A 22,024-nucleotide genomic window follows, 5' to 3' on the forward strand; every position below is an offset into this window, starting at 1 on the left:
TTTTCCTGGAAAACCGGGCCCTGCCCTCCCTCAGTCAAGATGGCCGCCGCGGCCTCACTCCCTAGGTGACCGTTGCCATGGCTCCGCCGCTCCCATTGGCTGAAGCGGCGGCCCCGCCCTCCCCGCCCCAAAATGGCGGCCGTGCCCCCGCCTGACCCGCAGCGCCCTCAACAAAGATGGCGCCGCCCCAACGTCACGGCCCCGTTGCTCCGCACGGCGGCGCCGCCCTCAACCGACATGGCGGAGGGCGGCGGGGCGGGGCGCTGGCGGCCTCCACCTCCCATTGGCTGCCGGCGGGGGGCTCGGCGCCGCGCGATTGGCGGGACGGGGAGGGAGGCGGGGAGCGTTTCCGGGGCGGAGGGCAAAGCGGCCGGAGGGGAGAGAGGGCGACAGCGGGACCGGCGCCCGGGGGGGGACGCGGGCCCGGGGGGGCCGCCCCGGGGCCCTCCCCGATACGGGGGGCCCATGACAGGGTGGGAGCACTGGGGGGGCGCTTATAACCGTCTGGGGGGGCTGACAACGGCCCCGGAGGGGCAGTACCGGTGGGGGGCGGGAGGCAGTACCGGCCCTGGGGGGGGGGGCAACCGGTCACTGAGGGGGGGGAAACAGGCCCCGGGGGGGCAATACCGGCATTGGGGGGGGGTAATGCCCGTCCTGGGGGGGCAGAACCGGCTCTGGGGGCATCAACAGCCCCGGGGGGGGCAGTCCCTGCCGGTGGGGCTCCCCCCCCATCGCAGGTCCGCCGCCTCCGGTCCCGCCCCGGCCCCCCCCCTCCGTCCCGCCCCCCCCCTTTTCCCCCGCCCCCCCCCCCCCACGATGGGTGTCGGGCGAGGAGAACGGGACGGGCAGCCTGTGCAGGTGGGGGGGGGCACCGGGAGATCGGGGTCACTGGGATGGGGGGGCAGTGGGGGACATGGGGTTGGGGGGGGGGCACGGACTGGCCCCCCTCCCCGTTCCCAACCCCCCCATCTCCGCCCCCCCCCCCCTTCCCCAGGCCGAGCCGCCCCCCCCCCGCCCCGATGAACGAGGAGCCGTTGCTGGAGGGGGATTTCGGGGGTCCCCCAGGCGCGGGGGGGGGACCCCGTTTCCATCTCTGCCTGACCCGGACGGAGCTGCAGATCCTGGGGGGGCCCCCGGGGGGGGCGGGGGTGCTTCGCCTGGCCGACGTGGTGGGCTGCCACACGCTTCGCGCCCCCTCCCTCCCCGCCGCCGCCTTCTTCGCCGTCTACGCTTACCCCCCCCGTTGCCGGGGGGTCCCGGGGGGGCCCCGTCGCCGTCGCCGAGCCCCCACTTTCCGGGTGGACGCGGCCCCCCACTACGAAGGGAACCGGGCGACGGCCGAGCGCTGGGCCCGCGCCATCCGCTGCCTCGTCCGGGGGCTCCCCCTGCCCCCCCAGGCCGGTAAGGGGGGGGCTCTGGGGGGGGGAGAGTTTGGGGGGACCCGGGTTGTTAGAGGGAAGGGGGACCCAGGCGTTCGGATCCCATAGGAATGGTGGGAGAGGGGGGGCAGGTTTCTAGAACACCCCCCCCCCCCAAGAATGGGGAAGGGGCCCCCAGGTGTTGGGGACCCCCCCAGGTGTTGGGGACCCCCCCAAGGCTGGGGGGGGATCCAGGAATTTGGGGGACCCCGTGTGCCATAGGGAGGGGGGAGACAACCCAGGCGTTCGGGCCCCATAGAAATGGGGGGGGGGACACCCCCAGGGTTGGGGAGGGGACCCACTGGGGTGCTCCCCACCCCCCCCAGAGGGGACACCCCCCCCCCAGCACCCGCCGGGGCCGGTCCTGGCAGGTGGAACGAGTCCGGCCCGAAAGCCGGCGCCTGCGGGCGCGGGGCTGGCGCCGCCCGGACGCCTGGGTCCCCTCGGGGGGGGGGCGGGGGGGTGCCACGCCTGGACGCCTGGGTCCCCTCGTGGGTTTTTGGGGTGGGGACCCAGTGTCTGAGCCCCCCCCCCCTGCCCCGGAGGGGACCCAAGGATCCAGGGATTTGGGGGAGGGGGGGTCTCCAGATGGGGACCCAGGTGTCTGGGGGGGGACTCTGGGATGGGGATCCAGGGATTTGGGGGGGGTCTTTGGGATGGGGGGGTCTCCAGACAGGGACCAAGGTGTCTGGGGGTCCCTCCAGGGTGACCAGGCATCTGGGGGGGTTCTCTGGGATGAGGAGGCAGGGATGTGGGGGGGCGGGTCTCTGGGATAGGGGGTGTCTCTGGGATGGGGGGGGTCTCCAGACCAGGACCCAGGTGTCCAGGGGGGTCTCTGGGGTGATGACCCATGTGTCTGGGGGGTCTCTGGGATGGGGATCCAGGGATTTGGGGGGGGGTCTTTGGGATGGGGGGGTCTCCAGATGGGGACCTAGGTTTCCGGGGGTCCCTCCAGCGTGACCAGCCAGGCGTCTGGGGGGTTCTCTGGGATGAGGACCCAGGGATTTGGGGGGGGGCCTCTGGCATAGGGGGTGTCTCTGGGATGGGGGGGGGTGTCTCCAGACAGGGACCCAGGTGTCTGGGGGGGGGTCTCCATCCCGCAGAAATCCCGCCGGAGCCACGGCGGCGGCGGCTGCTGCTGCTGCTGAACCCTTTCGGGGGCCGGGGCCAGGCCCTGAGCTGGTGCCAAACCCACGTCCTGCCCATGATCACCGAGGCCGACATCAGCTTCAACCTCATCCAGACCGGTGGGTGGGTGGGGGGCCGGGGGGGGGGCAGGACAGGGGCTGGGGGGGAGGCAGACAGCAGCTACAGGGACTTGGGGGGGGACAAAATGGGCCGTGGAGGGGGCTCTGGGGAGCTGGGCTGGGGGCTTTGAGAGGCTCAGGGGGTTGTGAGGGGGATTGGGGGTCCCTGGGGGGGGTTTGGGGGTCCCTGGGGGCCACGGCTAACGTGTGTCCGTGTTCCCCCCCCCCAGAACGGGCGAACCACGCACGAGAGCTGGTGACGGGGATCAGCCTGGACGAGTGGGACGGGATCGTCACCGTCTCGGGGGACGGGCTCCTCTATGAGGTAACGACCCCCCCCGACCCAGAAATCCGGGACCCTTCAACCGGGGGACCCAGGTGTCCGGGGTGAGGGGGGGGGGACGACACCCAGACACGCTCCTGGCCCCCACAGGTGGTGAACGGGCTGATGGACCGGCCGGACTGGGCTGCGGCGCTGAGGATGCCCCTGGGAATCCTGCCCTGCGGCTCCGGCAACGCCCTGGCCGCCGCCATCAACTTCCACGCCGGGTACGGGGACACGGAGACGACACGGGGACGTGGGGGGGACATGGGGGGAGGCACATGGGGACGGGGACGCCGGAGGGGATGTGGGGACACGAAGGGGACGGGGGTATACGGGGACGTCCACGTCGTCGTGCCTGATGCGTGTCCGTGGCGTGTTCCTGCGTGTGGCGCGTCCCCGCGCTGTGCCGTGCTCTCACACCGTGTCCCCTGTGTGCGACGCGTCCCTGTGTTGCATCCTTGTGCGTCACGCGTGTCCGTGCCGTGTCCCCACGCGTGCCAGTCCCTGTGCTGTGTCTTCGTGCCGCATCCCCCACGTGTGACGCATCCCCGCGCCGCGTCCCTGTGTGTCTCATCCCTGTGCGTCGCATCCCTGTGCCGTGTCCCCACGTGTGACACATCTTTGCATTACGTCCCTGTGCGTTGTGTGTCTGTGGCATGTTCCTGCACGCGCCGCATCCCTGTGTCCCCGTGTGTGACGTGTCCCCGTGCTGTGTCCTTGCACATCATGCGTGTCTGTGCCGTGTCCCCTGTCCCTATGCGTGACATGCCCCTGTGCCACGTCCCCGTGTGACGCATCCCTGTGCCATGTCCCTGTGCCATCTCCGTGCAGCATCCCCGTGCCGTGTCCCCACGTGTGCCGTGTCCCCGTGCCGTGTCCCCACGTGTGCCGTGTCCCCGTGCCGTGTCCCCATGTGCGACGTGTCCCCCGTGCCGTGTCCCTGTGCCATCTCCATGCAGCGTCCCCGCGCCGTCTCCCCACACGTGACCCGTCCCCGTGCCATCTCCCCACGCGCAACGTGTCCCCGTGCCGTGTCCCCACGCGTGACCCGTCCCCGTGTCCCGTCCCCCCTCCCCAGGCTGGCCCCGGCCCTGGGTCTCTCCCTGCTGCAGAACTGCGCCGTGCTGCTGTGCCGGGGGACGCCGTCCCCCCTGGACCTGGTTTCAGTGACGACGGCCTCGGGCACCCGCGTCTTCTCCTTCCTGAGCGTGGCCTGGGGTTTGGTGGCCGACGTGGACATCGAGAGCGAGCGGCTGCGACGCCTGGGGCCGGCGCGTTTCGCCCTGGGCACGGCCGCTCGCCTGCTGGCCCTCCACACCTACCGCGGCCGCCTCTCCTACCTGCCCGCCGTCCCCCGCAGTGCCACCGCCGACGCCGCCGGTGCCGCCGGTGCCGCCGCCGCGTCCCCCCTGCCCCGCGCTCTCTCCGATTTGGGGCTCTGCGCGGGGACGGCCAGCGGCCCCGGTACCCCCGAGGGGGACGGCGGGGATTGGGGGGACGCCCCTGGGCTCGGCGACAACCCCGGGCCGAAAGGTGCTGCGGCCGGAGACGTGCTGGTGCGGGGGGACGCCCCGATGATTCTGGGGGACGCCCCGGGACGTGGGGCCACCGCGGTGGACGATGGCACCCCGAGCGATGGGGGCACCTCGAAAGACGGGGACGCCGCGGTGCCGGGGGACGCCCCAAGGCACGGGGACACCCCGAGCAACGGGGACACCCCCAGCCCCGGGGACCCCCCAAGGCACGGGGACCCCCCGAGAAACGGGGACACCCCCAGCCCTGGGGACCCCCCAAGGCACGGGGACACCCCCAGCCCCGGGGACGCCCCAAGCGATGGGGCCACCGAGGTCCACGGTGTCACCTCAAGGCACGAGGACGCCCCCAGCCCGGCGTCCCCCCCAAAAGACACGTCCCCCCCGTCCCCCTCCTCCCCTCCCGGCGGCCCAGTGGACGATTTACTGGTGCCGCTGGGCCAACCGGTGCCCCCCAGTTGGGTGACGCTGGAGGGGGACTTCGTCCTGGTCCTGGCCATCTACCAGTCGCATTTGGGGGCCGAACTGGTGGCGGCCCCCCGAGCCCGGCCGGACGACGGCCTCATCCATCTCTGCTACGTGCGGGCTGGGGTCTCGCGGGGGGCTCTGCTGCGGGCGCTGCTGGCCATGACCCGGGGGTGGCGGCGGGGGGGGGACGGACGACGCCGCCGGACCCCCCTTGTCCCGCGTCCCGGCTCGAGCTTTTCGCCTGGAGCCCCTGACCCCCCGGGGGGTGCTGACGGTGGACGGGGAGCGGGTCGAGTACGGACCCCTCCAGGGGCAGATCCACCGCGGGCTGGCTCGGCTCCTGACCCCCGCTGCACCCTGAGGGGGGACCCCCGGGGGGCACCCCAAGGAATTGGGGACCCGAGAGACCCCGGGGGGTCGGGGGCAACCGAGGGGGTCGCGGGGACCTAAGGGTTTGGGGGGACCCCAAGGGACCCTGAGGAGCTGGGGCGGGTGGGGGGGGATGCAGGTGGTGGGGTGGGTGACCCCCAAGGGGTCAGGGGGACCCCCAAGGGTTTGGGGGGGTCCCCAAGGGGTCGAGGGGACCCAGGTGGTCAGGGGGACCCCAAGGGTTTGGGGGGGTCCCCAAGGGGTCGGGGGGTCCCAGGTGGTCGGGGGGTCCCCAAAGGGGTCGGGGGGACCCAAAGGGTTTGGGGGGGGCCCAGGTGGTTGCGGGGTGGTCCCCGAGCGGTTGGGGGGACCCCAAGGGTGGTTGGGATGTCCCCAAAGGGGTCGGGGGGGGCCCAGGTGGTTACGGGGGGGTCCCCGAGGGGTTGGGGGGACCCCAAGGGTTTGGAGGGACCCAGGGGGACCCCAAGGCGTTAGGGGGGCTCCAGGTGGTTGGGGGGACCCAGCCATTGGGGGGGGATCCAGGTGTCCGGGTGGTCCCTGCACTGACCCCCAGGACACCCCCCCCCCCCCCCCAGAGCTGCCCCCACCCCACAGCAAAGGGTGACCCCAAACTGGAGGAGACCCAGGCGTCCGGGTCCTGTCCCACCCCCCAAAACTCATGCCTGGACGTCTGTGGGTCCCCTGGGGGGGGTCCTGCTGCCCCCCCCCCCCACGCCCCCCCCCCCCATGACCTATGCAATAAAGCCCGAGCGTGGAGTGAGCTCAGTGCTTGGGGGGCTTGTGGTGCTGGGGGGGGGGGGGGGGGGTCACGAGTGGGGGGGGCTGGCACATGTGTGTGCATGGGCTCTGCACGACCCCCCCCCCCCCCCCCCCAATCCCAGAGCCCCCAGTTTGGCCTCCCAGTTCAGGCTGCGACCAGCAGCAGGATCAGGGGTTTATTCTGTACAAAAGCCCCCCCCCCCCCGAGCCCTGGCCGGGACCCCCCCCTTGGGGGGGTCACGACCCCCAAAACCCACGTGCGGGGGGGGGTGGGGTGGGGGAAGGGCAGTAAAGTGGTCAAAGTGCAGGGGGGGGGTTGGAGGGGGGGGCCCGGACACCTGGGTCTCCCCCCCAGGGGTGGGTTGTATTTTTGGGGGGGTGGGGGGGTGACGTGCTGGCTTCTGTCCCAGGCTGGGAAGGGACCCAGGCGTCCGGGGGGTGTCCCCCCCCCATCCCCTCCCAGTGACGCTACTGGCCTTAACTGGAAATGGGTCACTGGGAGGAAGGTGAGGGGGGGGCTGTGATGGAACCCAGGCATCTGGGGGCTGCCCCCCCCGCCTAAAAGAGGACCCAGGGGTCCTCTTTTGGGGGGGGTGGTCTTGGGGGGGGTGCAGTGCTTGGGGGAGGGGGGCACCCGAATACCTGGGTCCCCCCCATGTTGTGCTTTAAACCAGCCCTGGGGCTGGGGAATAAATATTTACAAGGGGGGGGGGGGCGCAGGGAGAGACCCCCATGGAGGGGGGACCCAGGTGTCCAGCTTTTTGGGGGGAAGGGGAACAGTCCGGCCTGGGGGACCCCCACCCCATCCCCGGGGACCTGAGACCCCCCCCCGGGACTGGGTCGGTTCTGGATCCAGATCCCGGTTCCAGGTTGGGGCTGGAGATGGATTCTGGCCAGATCCCGTGCCGGATCCCGGTGCTGTGTCTTGTTGCTGGATCCCGGCGCCAGATCCCACGGCCAGATCTTGGAGCTGGATCCTGGTGCCGGATCCCAGGGCAAGATCCTGGTGCCGGATTCTGGTGCTGGATCCCAGGGCAAGATCCTGGTGCCGGATTCTGGTGCTGGATCCCGGTGCCAGATCCTGTGGCCAGATCTTGTTGCCGGATCCCATGGCAAGATCCTGGTGCTGGATCCCGGTGCTGGATCCCATGGCCAGATCTTGTTGCTGGATCCCATGGCAAGATCCCGGTGCTGGATCCTGGTGCCAGATCCCATGGCCAGATCTTGGTGCTGGATCCCAGGGTGAGCTCCTGGTGCCAGATTCTGGTGCCAAATGCCGGTGCCGGATCCCGTGGTCAGATCTCGTTGCCAGATCCCGTTGCCGGATTCCAGCCCCATCTCCAGGCTGGTCCTGAACCCTGGATCCCGGCTCCCGGCCACTTCTCCCGCTCGGCATCCGGCTCCGGCCGCAGGGATGGGTCGATGCCGGACCGTGCCGTGCCGGGGGATCCCTACAGGGCACCGTGCTGCACCGTGCCGTACCGGGGATCCCTACAGGGAGCTGTGCCAGGCCGTGCCGCGCCGTGCCGGGATCCCTACAGGGCACCGTGCCGGACCGTGCCGCGCCACGCCAGAGTCCGACCGAGCACCGCGTCGCGCCGGACCGTGCCGCGCCGTGCCAGGATCCCTACAGGGCACCGTGCCGGACCGTGCCGCGCCACGCCGGAGTCCGACCGAGCACCGCGTCGCGCCGGGATCCCTACAGGGCACCGTGCCGGACCGTGCCGCGCCACGCCGGAGTCCGACCGGGCACCGCGTCGCGCCGGGATCCCTACAGGGCACCGTGCCGGACCGTGCCGCGCCACGCCGGAGTCCGACCGAGCACCGCGTCGCGCCGGACCGTGCCGAGGTCCTTCAGGGTGCCGCGTCGGATCACACCGTGCCGTACCGGGAATCCTACAGGGCGCCGTGCCGGGCCTCGTAGCGTGCCAGCAGAGCGCGGAAGCGGGCGAGCTCCCGGCGGGCGGCCGCCACCTCTTGCCGCAGCGCCGCGTTCTCCCGCTCCAGGAAAGCGGCGCGCACCGAAATCTGGTTCTCCTTCAGCCGCCGCGCGTCCCGCGAGCGCTTGGCCGCCGCGTTGTTCTTGCTGCGCCGGCTCCAGTACTTCTCGTCCTGCGGGGAGAAGGGGGACGATGGGGACCCCCCCCAACCATGGATGTGGGGGTCCCTCAGCCACCTGGGGACCCCCCCACCCCCAAGAATCTGGGTCTTCTGTGGATGCCTGGGACCCCCCCCGAACGCCTGGGATCCCCCCCAATGCCTGGGGCCCCCCTGATTCCTGGTCCCCCCCGGACATGGGGGTCCCTCAGCCACCTGGGACCCCCCCCCCCAAACCTGGGTCTTCTGTGGACACCTGTGCCCCCCCCCCAACGCCTGGGTCCCCCTGATTCCTGGTCCCCCCCCGGACATGGGGGTCCCTCAGCCACCTGGGACCCCCCCCCCAAACCTGGGTCTTTGTGGACACCTGCCCCCCCCTGAACCTGGGTCCCCAATTGCCTGAGCCCCCCCCCAACCTGGGTACCCCCAGCTCCTGTCATGTCGCCCCCCCCCCAAGCCCTGGGTCCCCCTTATTTCCTGCACCCCCCCCCCCATGCCTGGGTCTTCCATGGACACCTTGGCCCCCCCCCCCAATTGCCTGTGCCCCCCCCCAACACCTGGGTCCCCCCAATTGCCTGTGCCCCCCCCAACACCTCATTTCCCCCCAAATTCCTGGGTCCCCCCGGCTCCTGTCACCCCCCCCTCCCCAATACCTGGGTCCCCCTGATTCCTGCCCCCCCCCCAACACCGGGGGCCGTGTGTGTCCCCCCCCCCTCACCTTCTGCTCCTCGGGCACGTGAACCTTCCGGGCTTTTCTGGCGATGGGCTGAGGCCGCAGCTCGTCCTGGGAGAAGCGGAGCCGCCGCGGGTCGAAGGGGCCCCCCCCGGGCCCCCCCAACGCCTCCGCTTCCAGCAGCGGCTCCCCCGGCGCCGGGGGGGTGGGGGGACCCCGGGGGGGGCCGGGGGCTGCGGGTGGGAGGGTCAGAGAGGGGATGGCGTTACCCCGGGGGGGGGTAAATGGAGGGGGGACGGGGTCCCGATCCGGCTGGGACGGGGCTGGGGGGTCCCCACCGCGCGGGGGACAACAATGGGGGGGGGCCTGTCGTGATAGGGGGTCCCTATTGCAACGGGGGGGGTCCCTATTGCAACGGGGGGGGTCCCTATTGCAACGGCGGGGGGTCCCTATCGCAATGGGGGGGTTCCCTATTGCAATGGGGGGGGTCCCTATTGCAACGGGGGGGTCCCTATTGCAATGGGGGGGGTCCCTATTGCAACGGGGGGGGTCCCTATTGCAACGGCAGGGGGTCCCTATTGCAATGGGGGGGTCCCTATCGCAATGGGGGGGTTCCCTATTGCGATGGGGGGGGGGTCCATGTCATGGTGTGGTTGGGCATTGGAGGTTCCCGTTGCGATGGGGGGGGGGGGTATCGCGATGGGAGGGGCTGCGTGGGGGGTCTCTGTCACGACATGGCACTGCACGGGGGATGCACACTCGTGTCCCTGTGTCATCCCCCCCCCAGTGGGTTGGCGCACGGTGGGGCCGGGGACAACCCAGGTCGTGACCCCCCCCACGTGTGGGTCGTGTCCCCCCCCCCCCCCCCCCCAAAAACAAGCCTGGGTCCCCCCTCGGCGTGTCCCCCCCCCCCCATCTCACTCTCTGCCGGACACCTGGATGTGTCCCCCCCCCCCCCACCTCCACGCGTGGGGGTGTCCCCCCCCGGTGACACCCACCGGCCGGTCTCTCGTGGGCGGGGGGGGGGCTCAGGGCTGGGGGGCAGCCCGTGCTCCCGCAGGAATTCATCCAGGTCCACGTACTCCAGCTCCGCCGCCGCCCCGGGACGTTCCCACGGCGGGGGGGGGGCGCCCACGAAGCCCCCGCGGCACCCGCCCGCCTCCTCCATCCTCCTGCCGCGCCCACGGACACGCGTCACCACGCGGGGGGGGGGGACACGGGACACCCCCCCCCCCGGGGGCCGTTCTTCTCCCCCCCCTCCCCCCCCAAACGTTAATTCCCGGGGGGGGGGTGGGCACGTGACCGGCCGCACGTGACGGCGGCACACGCGTGGGGGGACACGGGACACGCGCGGGGGGGGGGGGGGGAGGAGGAGGGGCGGGCGCACGTGCGGCGCTCACGTGGGAGCTCCCGCCCCCACGTGCGCCCTCACCTCGGGCGACCCCGGGACGGTTCCCACGGGGGGGGGGGGAGGGAGCGGAGAAATTCCCCCCCCCCCCCCAATCCCGGGAGCCCACGGACAACCCCGGGGCTGGGGGGGGGGGGCCCCGATCCTGAGCCCCGTTCGTGCCCCCCGCTCATCCCCCCCCCCCCGGTCTCAGCGTCGGGGGGTCGCGGATCTTGGTCCCTCCCACGCTTCCCGGTGCGCCCCCCCCGGGGTCCTGCTGTGTGTCCCCCCCCCACTCCCGGTGCTCCCCCGGGTCCCGGTGCCCCCCCTGGTCCCGGTGCCCCCCCCCGGTCCCGGTGCCCCCCCCCGGTCCTGGTACCCCCCCGGTCCTGGTACCCCCCCCGGTCCCGGTGCCCCCCCCCGGTCCTGGTACACCCCCCCCCCCGGTCCCGGTGCCCGCCCCAGGTCCCGGTACCCCCCCCCCGGTCCCGGTGCCCCCCCCCGGTCCCGGTCCCGGTGCCGACCTGCCGCCCCGCGCCCCGCCGTGCCCTCGGCATGAGCCGCCCGCGGGGGCGCTGCGCCCCCCGCCCCGCTTAGGGGGCGGGGACTGGCCGAGCCACGCCCCCAACCCCGGCGCTGCGCCTATCGCCGCCTGCCTTGGGTGCGAGGCACGCCCCGCGCCCCGCCCACTAGGCCGCGGGGCGGGGCGAGGCCCCGCCCCCTCGGCGCACGTTGCGCTTCCCTCATTGGTCCCCTTCGCCTTATTCCCCCTCCGATCCACGCCCCTCCGCTGCAGGTGTCGCCCCGCCCCTCCCCGCAAAGGGCGGAGCTCCTCCCCCTCTGCCAGACCCCGCCCCCCTGGCGCCCGCCGCGGCCAATAGGGGCGCGGGGGGGCGGGGCCGGCGGTCATGCGGCGCGGCCAGCGGCGCCGCGGGGGGGGCGGAGGGAATGTGTGTGGGGGGGGGGTCTGACCTAGATTTAGCCAATGGGACGGCGCGCGGTAGGCGGGGCCTGACCCACTTTTGGCCAATGGGGCGGGGGCGGGGGGCGAGGCCTGAGGGGCCGCGAGCACGTGGGGCCGCACGTGCCCGCCCGGGGGCGAGTTCTTAAAGGGGCCGCGCTCTTAAAGGAGCCGCACCCGGGAAGGCGGAGCCGGGGGCGGGAACGCCCTGGGGAAGGGGCACACGGTCCTGCGGGGAACCCCCGCGACCCCCCCCCCAGGTGACGAGGTCCCGAGCGGTGACGTCACCCTCTCCACGGTGTGTGTCCCCCCCCCGCGGCCTCCCAACGCGGCGTCCGGCGCCCCCGTCCTCACGCTCGTCACTTCCGCCCCTGGGAGCGGTTCCCAGCTCCTCCCCCTTCCAAATCCGCGGCTCTGATTGGCCGCGAGCAGCTCTCCCCCCACCCCTCCCTTCCCCACCGGCGGCCATCTTTGAAGCGGGCACTGGGGGGGAGGGAAGTCACGGGCCGCCATCTTGGTTGAGGGCAACACCCCCTCCTCCGGGCGCCATCTTGGATGCGGGCAGCCGCCATCTTGTCTCGGGCCCCCGTTCGGCGCCGGGCAGCGGCCGCCATCTTGGCCGGGGGGAGGAGGGCGCCGCGGCGCCATCTTTACTGTGGGCAACGCCCCCCCCCCCCCCCCCGCTCCCCCATCACCCTCCCCGTGAAGTTTTTTGGGGGGGCGGGGGTGTCTCCGCGACCCCCCATCTCCCTCCTGGGGGTGGGGTGTGGGGGGGTTTTCCCCGGTATCCCGGCTCCCCCCCCCCCGTCCATTTTCCACAGTGTCGCAAAGGATTGTGGGAGGGGGCGGGGCTTGCGTCACGTGGTCCCGGCCGGGGGGTTCCGGCTCCGGCGGGGGAGGCGCGTCCGGCCAGGCCCGTCCGTGCGGGGCTCCAGGGCGGCCCCGGCCCCGCACCCCCCCCCTCCCGGACCGACCACCCCCCCCGGCCCCGGACGGACGGGCCTGGTTGACCCCCAGGTGAGTGACACCCTTCCCCCCCCCCCATCGCTGCTGGGGCCCCATTGACCCCCCCAAGGCCACCCCACAGCCCCCCCCTCCCCTCTCCCGACCTTATAACCCCCCCTAAAAAGCCAAGGGGACGCCCCAGCCCCACGGCTCGGCTCTGGGGTCCTGCTCAGCACCATCCACCCCCTGTCCCCCCCCCCGACCTCAAAGCCCCCCAAAAACCCAGGTGAACCCCATGACCCAGCCCCACATCCCAGCTCTGGGCTCCTCCTGACCCCCATCCACCCCCTCCGCCCCCCAAAAAAGCCGAGGGGACGCCCCGGCCCAGCCCCACATCCTGCCTCTGAGCTCCTGCTCAGCACCATCCACCCCCTGTCCCCCCCCCCCGACCTCAAAGCCCCCCAAAACCCCAATTGAACCCCATGACCCAGCCCCACATCCCAGCTCTGGGCTCCTCCTGACCCCCCCATCCACCTCCTGCCCCTCCAAAATCCCAAGGGCACCCCACATCCCACCTCTGAGCTCCTCCCCAGGCCTGGGGGATACCTCCCCGACCCCCCCCCACCTCTCACGCCCCCCACCCCCCCCAGGTCACAGCCCCCCGTCCCCGGGCGGAGATGGAAGCCAACGTCAGCGACGAGAGCGTTCACTTCCAGAGCTACCCCTTCGACTTCCTCGAGTTCCTCAACCACCAGCGCTTCGAGCCCATGGAGCCCTACGGCCACGAGCACCCCAAAACCCTGCCCGCCCTCCCCTGCCCCCAGCCCCCCTTCGACTACCCCCCCCCGCCCGGCGCCCCCCCCTTCGACCGCCCCCCTGCCACCAAGCACAAGGACTTCAAGGCCGAAGGCGGCGCCTCCTCTTCCTCCTCCTCCTCCTCCTCTTCCTCCTCCCAGCCGAAAAAGGCAGAGGGCAGCGTGGGGGTGCAAGCGGGGGCCCCCCCGTACCCCAGCCCGGCCGTGCCCCCCCCGCCGCAGCCCCTCTTTGAGGCCGCCGGCGCCTTCAACGCGCCCCAGTGGGGCATCGTGGACCTCTCCAGCCACCAGCACCTCTTTGGGGGGCTGAAACGGGGTGGGACGGTCGCGGTGACGACGGGGACAGCAGCGGTGGCGGGGACCCCGGCGGCCCCCCCGGCCCCCCCGGAGGCAGCGTCGAAGGAGGAGAAGAGTTATTTCCGCCGGCTGAAGTATTTCATGGAGCGGCGCTTTCCCTGCGGCGTCTGCCAGAAGTCCTTCAAGCAGTCGTCCCACCTGGTGCAGCACATGCTGGTGCACAGCGGCGAGCGGCCCTACGAATGCGGCACCTGCGGCCGCACCTATAACCACGTCTCCAGCCTCATCCGCCACCGACGCTGCCACAAGGAAACTGCCGAGGACGGCGGCGCTGCCGGCGTCACCCCCGCGGCAGTGGCCACCACCTCCGGGGTCATGCCGGCACCCAACGGGGCCGGTGGGGTCTTGCCGGCACCCAACGGAGTCAACCCGTTGGCGAGCGGGGTCAACGCGGCGCCCAACGGAGTCAACGCGGCACCCAACGGGGTCAGCCTAGCGGCGAGCGGGGTCATGCCGGCGCCCAACGGGGTCAACGTGGCACCCAACGGGGTCAACGCGGCGCCTAACGGGGTCAACGCGGCGCTGAGCGGCGTCATCCCGGCACCCAGCGGCGTCATCCCGGCGCCCGGCGGGGTCATCCTGGCACCGAGCGGGGTCATCCCGGCGCCCGGCGGGGTCACTTTGGCGCCCGGCAGTGCCGCCCCAGCACCCAGCGGCACTGCCCCGGACGGCCCCTTCACCTGCTCGCTGTGCTGGAAAGTCTTCAAGAAGCCGAGCCACCTCCACCAGCACCAGATCATCCACACCGGCGAGAAGCCCTTCAGCTGCTCGGTGTGTGCCAAGAGCTTCAACCGGCGCGAGAGCCTCACCCGCCACGTCAAGACGCACTCGGGGCTGCTGCGGGTGCCCTGCGCCGTCTGCGGGAAGGAGTTTCGGGATCCAGCGTACCTGCTGCGGCACCAAGCCGCCCACAGCGGCCAGCGCCCCGACTACAAGTGCGAGGTCTGTGGCAAAGCCTATGCCGCCCCGCAGAGCCTGCTGCGGCACCGGCAGGTCCACGCCGGCCCCAAGGCCGGCGCGGTGGCGTACCCCGGCGTCCCCAAGGGAACGGCGGCGGCGGTGCCCGTGTTCCCCAGTGCCTATGTGGCACCGGAGGGGGAGGTGAAGGCGGCCGACGGTGCCGGGGGCTTCTTATCCCCCCCGCCAGCCGCGTTGCTGGCGCCGGGGAAGAGTTTCGGCTGCGGCATCTGCGGGCGGGCGTTTGGCCGTCGAGAGACGCTGAAGCGGCACGAGCGGATCCACACCGGGGAGAAGCCGCACCAGTGCGCCGTCTGTGGCAAGCGCTTCCGTGAGTCCTTCCACCTCAGCAAGCACCACGTGGTGCACACCCGCGAGCGGCCCTACAAGTGCGAGCTCTGCGGCAAAGCCTTCGGCTACCCCCAGAGCCTGACCCGGCACAAGCAGATCCACCGGCTGCCCTTGCCCTGCGGGTTGGGGGGTGCCGGGACCCCCCCCGAGGGGCTGAGCTACGGCTGCGGCGAATGCGGCGAGCGTTTCCCCGACCTCTTCCGCGCGGTCAACCACAAGGAAGCCCACGCCGGGGAGAAACCCTACGGCTGCGACGCCTGCGGCAAAGCTTTCGGCTTCATCGAGAACCTGATGTGGCACAAGCTGGTTCACCAGGCCGCCCCCGAGCGGCTGCTGCCCGAGGGGGGGCCACCGGCCGAGAGCGGGCTGCAGCCCCCCGAGGAGCACCCGGTAGTGCCGAGCGGCGAGCGTTTCACCTGTGGCACCTGCGGGCAGAGCTTCAAGCATTTCTTGGGGCTGGTGACCCACAAGTACGTCCACCTGGTGCGGCGGACGCTGGCCTGCGGCGTCTGCGGGCAAAGCTTCGCCGGCGCCTACGACCTGCTGCTGCACCGGCGCCGGCACCTGCAGAAACGCCATTTCGGTTGCTCGGTTTGCGGGAAGCGGTTTTGGGAAGCGGCGTTGCTGATGCGGCACCAGCGTTGCCACACCGAGGAACGGCCTTACCGCTGCGCCGTCTGCGGCCGCGGCTTCCTGCGCTCCTGGTACCTGCGGCAGCACAAGGTGGTGCACACCGGCGAGCGCGCCTACAAGTGTGCCCTCTGCAACAAGCGCTTCGCCCAATCCTCTAGCCTGGCCGAGCACCAGCGCCTCCACGTCGTCGCCCGCCCCCAACGTTGCCAAACCTGCGGCAAGACCTTCCGTTACCGTTCCAACCTCCTGGAACACCGGCGCGTTCACCTGGGCGAGAAGGTTTACCGCTGCGAGCTTTGCGGCAAGAGCTTCTTCTACCTGTCCTCCATTCTGCGGCACCAGCGCTCGCACGACGCCCGCCGCGACCTGCGCTGCTCCGCCTGCCTCAAGCTCTTCAAGGACCCCAAGTACTTCAGCAAACACCTGCAGACCCACCAGGGCGGCCGCCCCTTCAAGTGCAGCACCTGCGGCGAAGCCTTCCGGAACACCTACGGACTCAAGAAGCACCGGCACGGCCACAAGCTCGAGCGCCTGGCCGCCCTGGCACACAAGGACGCCTGAGGACGGTGCGCGGCGGCAGCGGTGGGCGCCCGATGGGACGGGGAGGTGGTGGTGGTGGTGGGGCCGGGTGCTGCGGCCGGGCTCGGCGCGGTGCGACGTGGATCATCGTGGTGCGACGGGGCTCGTGGCGCAACTTGGTGCGGCGCAGCGGGTCTCGGCGCAGCTTGGTGTGGTGCAGCACGGCTCGGCACGGAGTAATGGGGCTCGGCGTGGCGCAACATGGCTTATCGTGGTGCAGCGGGGCTCGGCGCAGCTCGGCATGGTGCAGCACGGCTCGGCACAGGGCAGCGGGGCTCGGCGTGGTGCAACGCGGCTTATGGCGCAACGGGGCTCGGCACGGCTCAGCGTGGCACAACGTGGCTCAGCATGGGACTCAGCGCAGCTCGGCGTGGTGCAGCACGGCTCGGCACAGGGCAACGGGTCTTGGCACGGCTCGGCGTGGCGCGGCAAGGCTTGGCGTAGGATAACGGGTCTCGGCACAGCTCTGCGTGGTGCGACGAGGCTCGGCACAGCTCATCCAAGCGTAACGCGGCCCTGCGCAGCTCGGCACGGCTTGTCATGGTGCAACGCAACTCGGCACAGCTCGGCTCGGTGCAGCTCATCACGGCGCAACACGGCCCGGCACGGCTTGGCGCAGGACAGCGTGGCACAGCGCAGCTCGGCACGGCTTGTCGCGGTGCAGCCCGGCCCAAAGGACACGGGGGAACGGCATCCCCGGCGCCCCGGGGTGCACGGACACGACACACACCCCCCCAGCGCCCCCCATGCCGAGCCCGGACACCTGGGTCCCCATGGCGGGGCTGGGGCGTGGGGAGACACCCCCCCCAACGGCCCTCCTTGCCCCAGAGGGATTCTTTAACACCGCAGATCTATAAATAAATGCAAATATAAATATATATATATATATATATAAAAAAATATCTATAATAGAGAGTTTCCGCACCCCCTGCTTGGCAAGGGGGGGTCCCGGCACGGGCAGAGACCGGCTGCAGCTCACCGCAGTGATGGGTGGGGACCGCGGCGTCCGACCCGGGGATGTACAGACGAAGCTGATATTAAACCGTGGATGCGACCGTGGGGATGGCTCCTTCCAGCGCCAGCGGGGCTGGGGGGGTTGGTTGGTTGAGGGGTTGGTTGGATCATGGGTGGGTTGGTTAGTTGATGGGTTGGACCACGGATGGGTTGGTTGGTTGAGGGGTTGGTTGGTTGATGAGTTGGTTGGATCATGGGAGGGTTGGTTAGTTGATGGGTTGGACCACGGACGGGTTGGTTGGTTGAGGGGTTGGTTGGTTGGTTGATGAGTTGGTTGGATCACGGGTGGGTTGGTTAGTTGACGGGTTGGTTGGATCATGGGTGGGTTGGTGAGTTGATGGGTTGGACCATGGACAGGTTGGTTGGTTGAGGGGTTGGTTGGTTGATGGGTTGGTTGTATCACGGGTGGGGTGGTTAGTTGATGGGTTGGACCACAGACAGGTTGGTTAGTTGATGGGTTGGTTGGATCATGGGTGGGTTGGTTGATGGGTTGGTTGGATCATGGGTGGGTTGGTTAGTTGATGGGTTGGACCATGGACAGGTTCGTTGGTTGAGGGGTTGGTTGGTTGCTGGGTTGGTTGGATCACGGGTGGGTTGGTTGGTTGATGGATTGGTTGGATCATGGGTGAGTTGGTTGGTTGATTGGCTGGACCACAGACAGGTGGGTTGGTTGAGGGGCCGGTGGGTTGGTTGGCCCAGGGGTTCAGGGGTTGGGTGGGTGGGGGGTGGTTCGTGGTTGGGTGTTGGCCGTCGGCCATTGGTTTTCAGGCTATTGCCCGCCCCCCCGCCCCGAATGAGACAACAGGAGAGAAAAGGAAAAACCAAAAAAGAGCTTTTTAATAATAATTAAAAAAAAACCAACAACAAGTGAGGGAGAGCCGGGGGGGCCTCGCACGGGGGTCGGGGGGAGCAGCTTCACAGGGGGGCGGGCAGCGCGGACCCCGTCCCCAGGGCCACCGTCCCTCCGTGCAGGAGCCCCGAGGCCACCGTCCTTCCACGTCCCCAGCCGCAGGGCCACCATCCCTCCCCGCTGAGCACCAGGGCCACCATCTCTCCACGTCCCCAAACCCATGGCCACCATCCCTCTATGACAAGACCCCGGACCACCGTCTTGCCACGTCCCCAACCCCAGGACCACCATCCCTCCACGACGAGCTCCAGGGCCACCATCTCCCGTGTCACCAACCCCAGGGTCACCGTCTCTCAGGACCAGCTCCATGCATGAGCCCTGAAGCCACCGTCCTTCCATGTCCCTGACCCCAGGGCCACCACCCCTCCGTGATGGGCCCCGGAGCCACCATCCCTCCACGACGAGCTCCAGGGCCACCATCCCTCCACGACCCCAAGCCCAGAGCCACCATCTTGCCATGACGGGCCCTGGAGCCACCATCTCCCCACGATGAGCTCCAGGGCCACCATCCCTCCACGTCCCCAACCCCAGAACCACCATCTTGCCATGATGGGCCCTGGAGCCACCATCCTTCTATGTCTCCAACCCCAGGGCCACCACCCCTCCATGATGGGCCCTGGAGCCACCATCCCTCCACAACAAGCCACGGGACCACCATCCTTCCATATCTCCAACCCCAGGGCCACCACCCCTCCATGATGGGCCCTGGAGCCACCATCTCCCCACGATGAGCTCCAGGGCCACCATCCCTCAACGTCCCCAACCCCAGAGCCACCATCTTGCCATGATGGGCCCTGGAGCCACCATCTCCCTACGATAAGCTCCAGGGCCGCCATCCCTCAACGTCCCCAACCCCAGAACCACCATCTTGCCGCGATGAGCCCTGGAGCCACCATCCCTCCACGATGATTTCCAGGGCCACCATCCTTCCACGTCTCCAACCCCAGGGTCACCACCCCTCCATGATGGGCCCTGGAGCCACCATCTCCCTACGATGAGCTCCAGGGCCACCATCCCTCAACATCCCCAACCCCGGAACCACCATCCCTCCATGATGGGCCCTGGAGACACCATCCTTCTATGTCTCCAACCCCAGGGCCACCACCCCTCCATGATGGGCCCTGGAGCCACCATCCCTCCACAACAAGCCGCGGGACCACCATCCTTCCACATCTCCAACCCCAGGGCCACCACCCCTCCATGATGGGCCCTGGAGCCACCATCTCCCCACGATGAGCTCCAGGGCCACCATCCCTCCACGTCCCCAACCCCAGAGCCACCATCTTGCCATGATGGGCCCTGGAGCCACCATCCTTCTATGTCTCCAACCCCAGGGCCACCACCCCTCCATGATGGGCCCTGGAGCCACCATCTCCCTACGATGAGCTCCAGGGCCACCATCCCTCAACGTCCCCAACCCCAGAGCCACCATCTTGCCATGATGGGCCCTGGAGCCACCATCCTTCTATGTCTCCAACCCCAGGGCCACCACCCCTCCATGATGGGCCCTGGAGCCACCATCCCTCCACAACAAGCCGCGGGACCACCATCCTTCCACATCTCCAACCCCAGGGCCACCACCCCTCCATGATGGGCCCTGGAGCCACCATCTCCCCACGATGAGCTCCAGGGCCACCATCCCTCCACGTCCCCAACCCCAGAGCCACCATCCCTCCACGACGAGCTCCACGGCCACCATCCCTCCATGATGAGCTCCAGGGCCACCATCCCTCCACGTCCCCAACCCAGAGCCACCATCCCTCCACGACGAGCTCCACGGCCACCATCCCTCCATGATGAGCTCCAGGGCCACCATCCCTCCACGTCCCCAACCCCAGAGCCACCATCCCTCCACGACGAGCTCCACGGCCACCATCCCTCCATGATGAGCTCCAGGGCCACCATCCCTCCACGTCCCCAACCCCAGAGCCACCATCCCTCCACGACGAGCTCCATGGCCACCATCCCTCCATGATGAGCTCCAGGGCCACCATCCCTCCACGTCCCCAACCCCAGAGCCACCATCCCTCCACGACGAGCTCCACGGCCACCATCCCTCCATGATGAGCTCCAGGGCCACCATCCCTCCACGTCCCCAACCCCAGAGCCACCATCCCTCCACGACGAGCTCCACGGCCACCATCCCTCCATGATGAGCTCCAGGGCCACCATCCCTCCACGTCCCCAACCCCAGAGCCACCATCCCTCCACGACGAGCTCCACGGCCACCATCCCTCCATGATGAGCTCCAGGGCCACCATCCCTCCACGTCCCCAACCCCAGAGCCACCATCTTGCCATGACGGGCCCTGGAGCCACCATCCCTCCACGACGAGCTCCACGGCCACCATCCCTCCATGATGAGCTCCAGGGCCACCATCCCTCCACGTCCCCAACCCCAGAGCCACCATCTCGCCGCGATGAGCCCCAGACCCACCATCCTTCCACGACGAGCTCCAGGGCCACCACCCCTCCGTGCAGAAGCCCCGAGCCCACCACCCTTCCACGAGCCCCACATCCACCACCTCTCCCCGTCCCATTCCACTCCCCCCCCGCCCCCCTCCCCAAATCACCCCCCCCCCCTCCGCCGCCATCACGGCGCAGGCGGCCGGGGCAGATGCTTGCGCCTGACGTGCCGTTGGAGGGTGTTCCTCTCCCCGAAACGCATGTGGCAGTGGGGACACTGGAAGGGTCGTTCCCCCGTGTGCACCCGTTGGTGGTGGGCCAGCTCCCCCGAGTCCCGAAAACGTCGGGGGCAAAGGGGGCAGGCGTGGGGCTTGCGGCCGGCGTGGGTGTATTTGTGACGTTCCAGGTGGGACGTTCTCTTGAAGGCTTTGCCGCAGGCGCGGCAGACGTGGGGCTTGTGCTCCGAGTGGGTGATGCTGTGACGCTGCAGGTAGGAGAGGTACTCGAAGGAACGGCCGCAAACCGGGCAGGAGAAAGCGCGGCGGAGGGTCCCGGGACCCCCGGGTTCGGCCACCAGCACCGTATAGGGTAACCCTTGGTTGTCGATCAGAAGGTAACGACCCCCCGACGGGGGGCTGGACCCACGGCGAGAGGTGGAGGAGGAAGAGGACGGAGGGTCCGCGGGGGGCGGCGAGGGGGGCGGCGGCGGCGGCGGGGTGGGGGGCGGCGGCGGCGGGGGGTGGCTGGAGGTCTCGGTGCGGCTGTGGGGAGAGGACGGGGGGTTAGCGGGGAGGGGGGGGGTCTCGGGTGCTGGGGTTCCTGGCAGTGGGGTTGGGAGATATGGGGGTCCTCAGGGATGTGGGGAAGATCTGGGGGGTCCCAGACGCCTGGGTCCCGTGGGGTGGGGGGATACGGGGGTCCTGAGTGCCTGGGTTCCCAGGAATGGGGGGGGGATATGGGGGTCCCAAGTGCCTGGGTCCCCTGGGGTGGGGGGATACGGGGGTCCCCAGGGGGGTCCCAGACGCCTGGGTCCCCTGGGGTGGGGGGATACGGGGGTCTCGAGTGCCTGTGTTCCCAGGAATGGGGGGGGGGGAGAGATATAGGGGTCCCCAGGGATGTGGGGCAGATCTGGGGGGTCCCAGACGCCTGGGTCCCATGGGGTGGGGGGATACGGGGGTCCTGAGTGCCTGGGTTCCCAGGAATGGGGGGGGGGATATGGGGGTCCCAGGTGCCTGGGAGTCCCCAGGGATGTGGGGCAGATCTGGGGGTCCCAGATGCCTGGGTCCCCTGGGCTGGGGGGATACGGGGGTCCCGAGTGCCTGGGTTCCCAGGAATGGGGGCGGGGGATATGGGGGTCCCAAGTGCCTGGGTCCCGTGGGGTGGGGGGATACGGGGGTCCCCAGGGATGTGGGGCAGATCTGGGGGGTCCCAGACGCCTGGGTCCCATGGGGTGGGGGGATACGGGGGTCCTGAGTGCCTGGGTTCCCAGGAATGGGGGGGGGATATGGGGGTCCCAGGTGCCTGGGAGTCCCCAGGGATGTGGGGCAGATCTGGGGGTCCCAGATGCCTGGGTTCCTGGGGATGGGGGGATATGGGGGTCCCGAGTGCCTGGGTCCCCTGGGGTGGGGGGATACGGGGGTCCCCAGGGGGGTCCCAGACGCCTGGGTCCCCTGGGGTGGGGGGATACGGGGGTCTCGAGTGCCTGTGTTCCCAGGAATGGGGGGGGGGAAAGATATAGGGGTCCCCAGGGGTGGGGGGCAGATCTGGGGGTCCCAGATGCCTGGGTTCCTGGGGTGGGGGG

General features: G+C 70.4%; 4 protein-coding genes across 4 annotated transcripts in view; 2 read left to right on the plus strand and 2 right to left on the minus strand.

Moving 5' to 3' along the window:
* Nucleotides 1-325: 325 nt before the first annotated feature.
* On the plus strand, nucleotides 326-5,428 carry SPHK2 (sphingosine kinase 2). Its single transcript, XM_069774025.1, is given in 7 exon segments — nucleotides 326-473; nucleotides 995-1,401; nucleotides 2,522-2,665; nucleotides 2,896-2,990; nucleotides 3,099-3,214; nucleotides 4,069-5,158; nucleotides 5,160-5,428. Coding segments are annotated over 7 exon segments (2,052 nt in total). The 5' UTR covers nucleotides 326-465; the 3' UTR covers nucleotides 5,352-5,428.
* Nucleotides 5,429-6,516: 1,088 nt separating this feature from the next.
* On the minus strand, nucleotides 6,517-11,230 carry DBP (D-box binding PAR bZIP transcription factor). The gene is made up of 4 exons (XM_069773881.1): nucleotides 10,821-11,230; nucleotides 9,870-10,081; nucleotides 8,955-9,142; nucleotides 6,517-8,251 (listed from the first exon to the last, which is right to left on the minus strand). The coding sequence occupies exons 1-4, from the start codon at nucleotides 11,204-11,206 to the stop codon at nucleotides 8,036-8,038; spliced, it is 1,002 nt and encodes a 333-aa protein (XP_069629982.1). The 5' UTR covers nucleotides 11,207-11,230; the 3' UTR covers nucleotides 6,517-8,035.
* A 567-nt stretch (nucleotides 11,231-11,797) lies between these two features.
* Nucleotides 11,798-16,948, plus strand: ZNF865 (zinc finger protein 865). Its single transcript, XM_069773992.1, has 2 exons — nucleotides 11,798-12,274; nucleotides 12,853-16,948. Exons 1-2 carry the CDS (start codon nucleotides 11,813-11,815, stop codon nucleotides 15,874-15,876), a joined length of 3,486 nt encoding a protein of 1,161 aa, XP_069630093.1. The 5' UTR covers nucleotides 11,798-11,812; the 3' UTR covers nucleotides 15,877-16,948.
* A 775-nt stretch (nucleotides 16,949-17,723) lies between these two features.
* The window catches only part of LOC138682613 (zinc finger protein 581-like), a 5,912-nt gene continuing 1,611 nt past the window's right edge, over nucleotides 17,724-22,024 (minus strand). The window contains exons 3-4 of the mRNA XM_069773883.1: nucleotides 20,030-20,984; nucleotides 17,724-18,753 (exon numbers count right to left, since the gene is read on the minus strand). Of these exons, the coding sequence (XP_069629984.1) occupies nucleotides 20,411-20,984 (574 nt within the window). The 3' untranslated portion in view covers nucleotides 17,724-18,753; nucleotides 20,030-20,410. The remainder of the gene's footprint in view (nucleotides 18,754-20,029; nucleotides 20,985-22,024) is intronic.

This window comes from Haliaeetus albicilla, chromosome 29, assembly GCF_947461875.1.
Source record: "Haliaeetus albicilla chromosome 29, bHalAlb1.1, whole genome shotgun sequence".
Classification (NCBI taxonomy): domain Eukaryota; kingdom Metazoa; phylum Chordata; class Aves; order Accipitriformes; family Accipitridae; genus Haliaeetus; species Haliaeetus albicilla.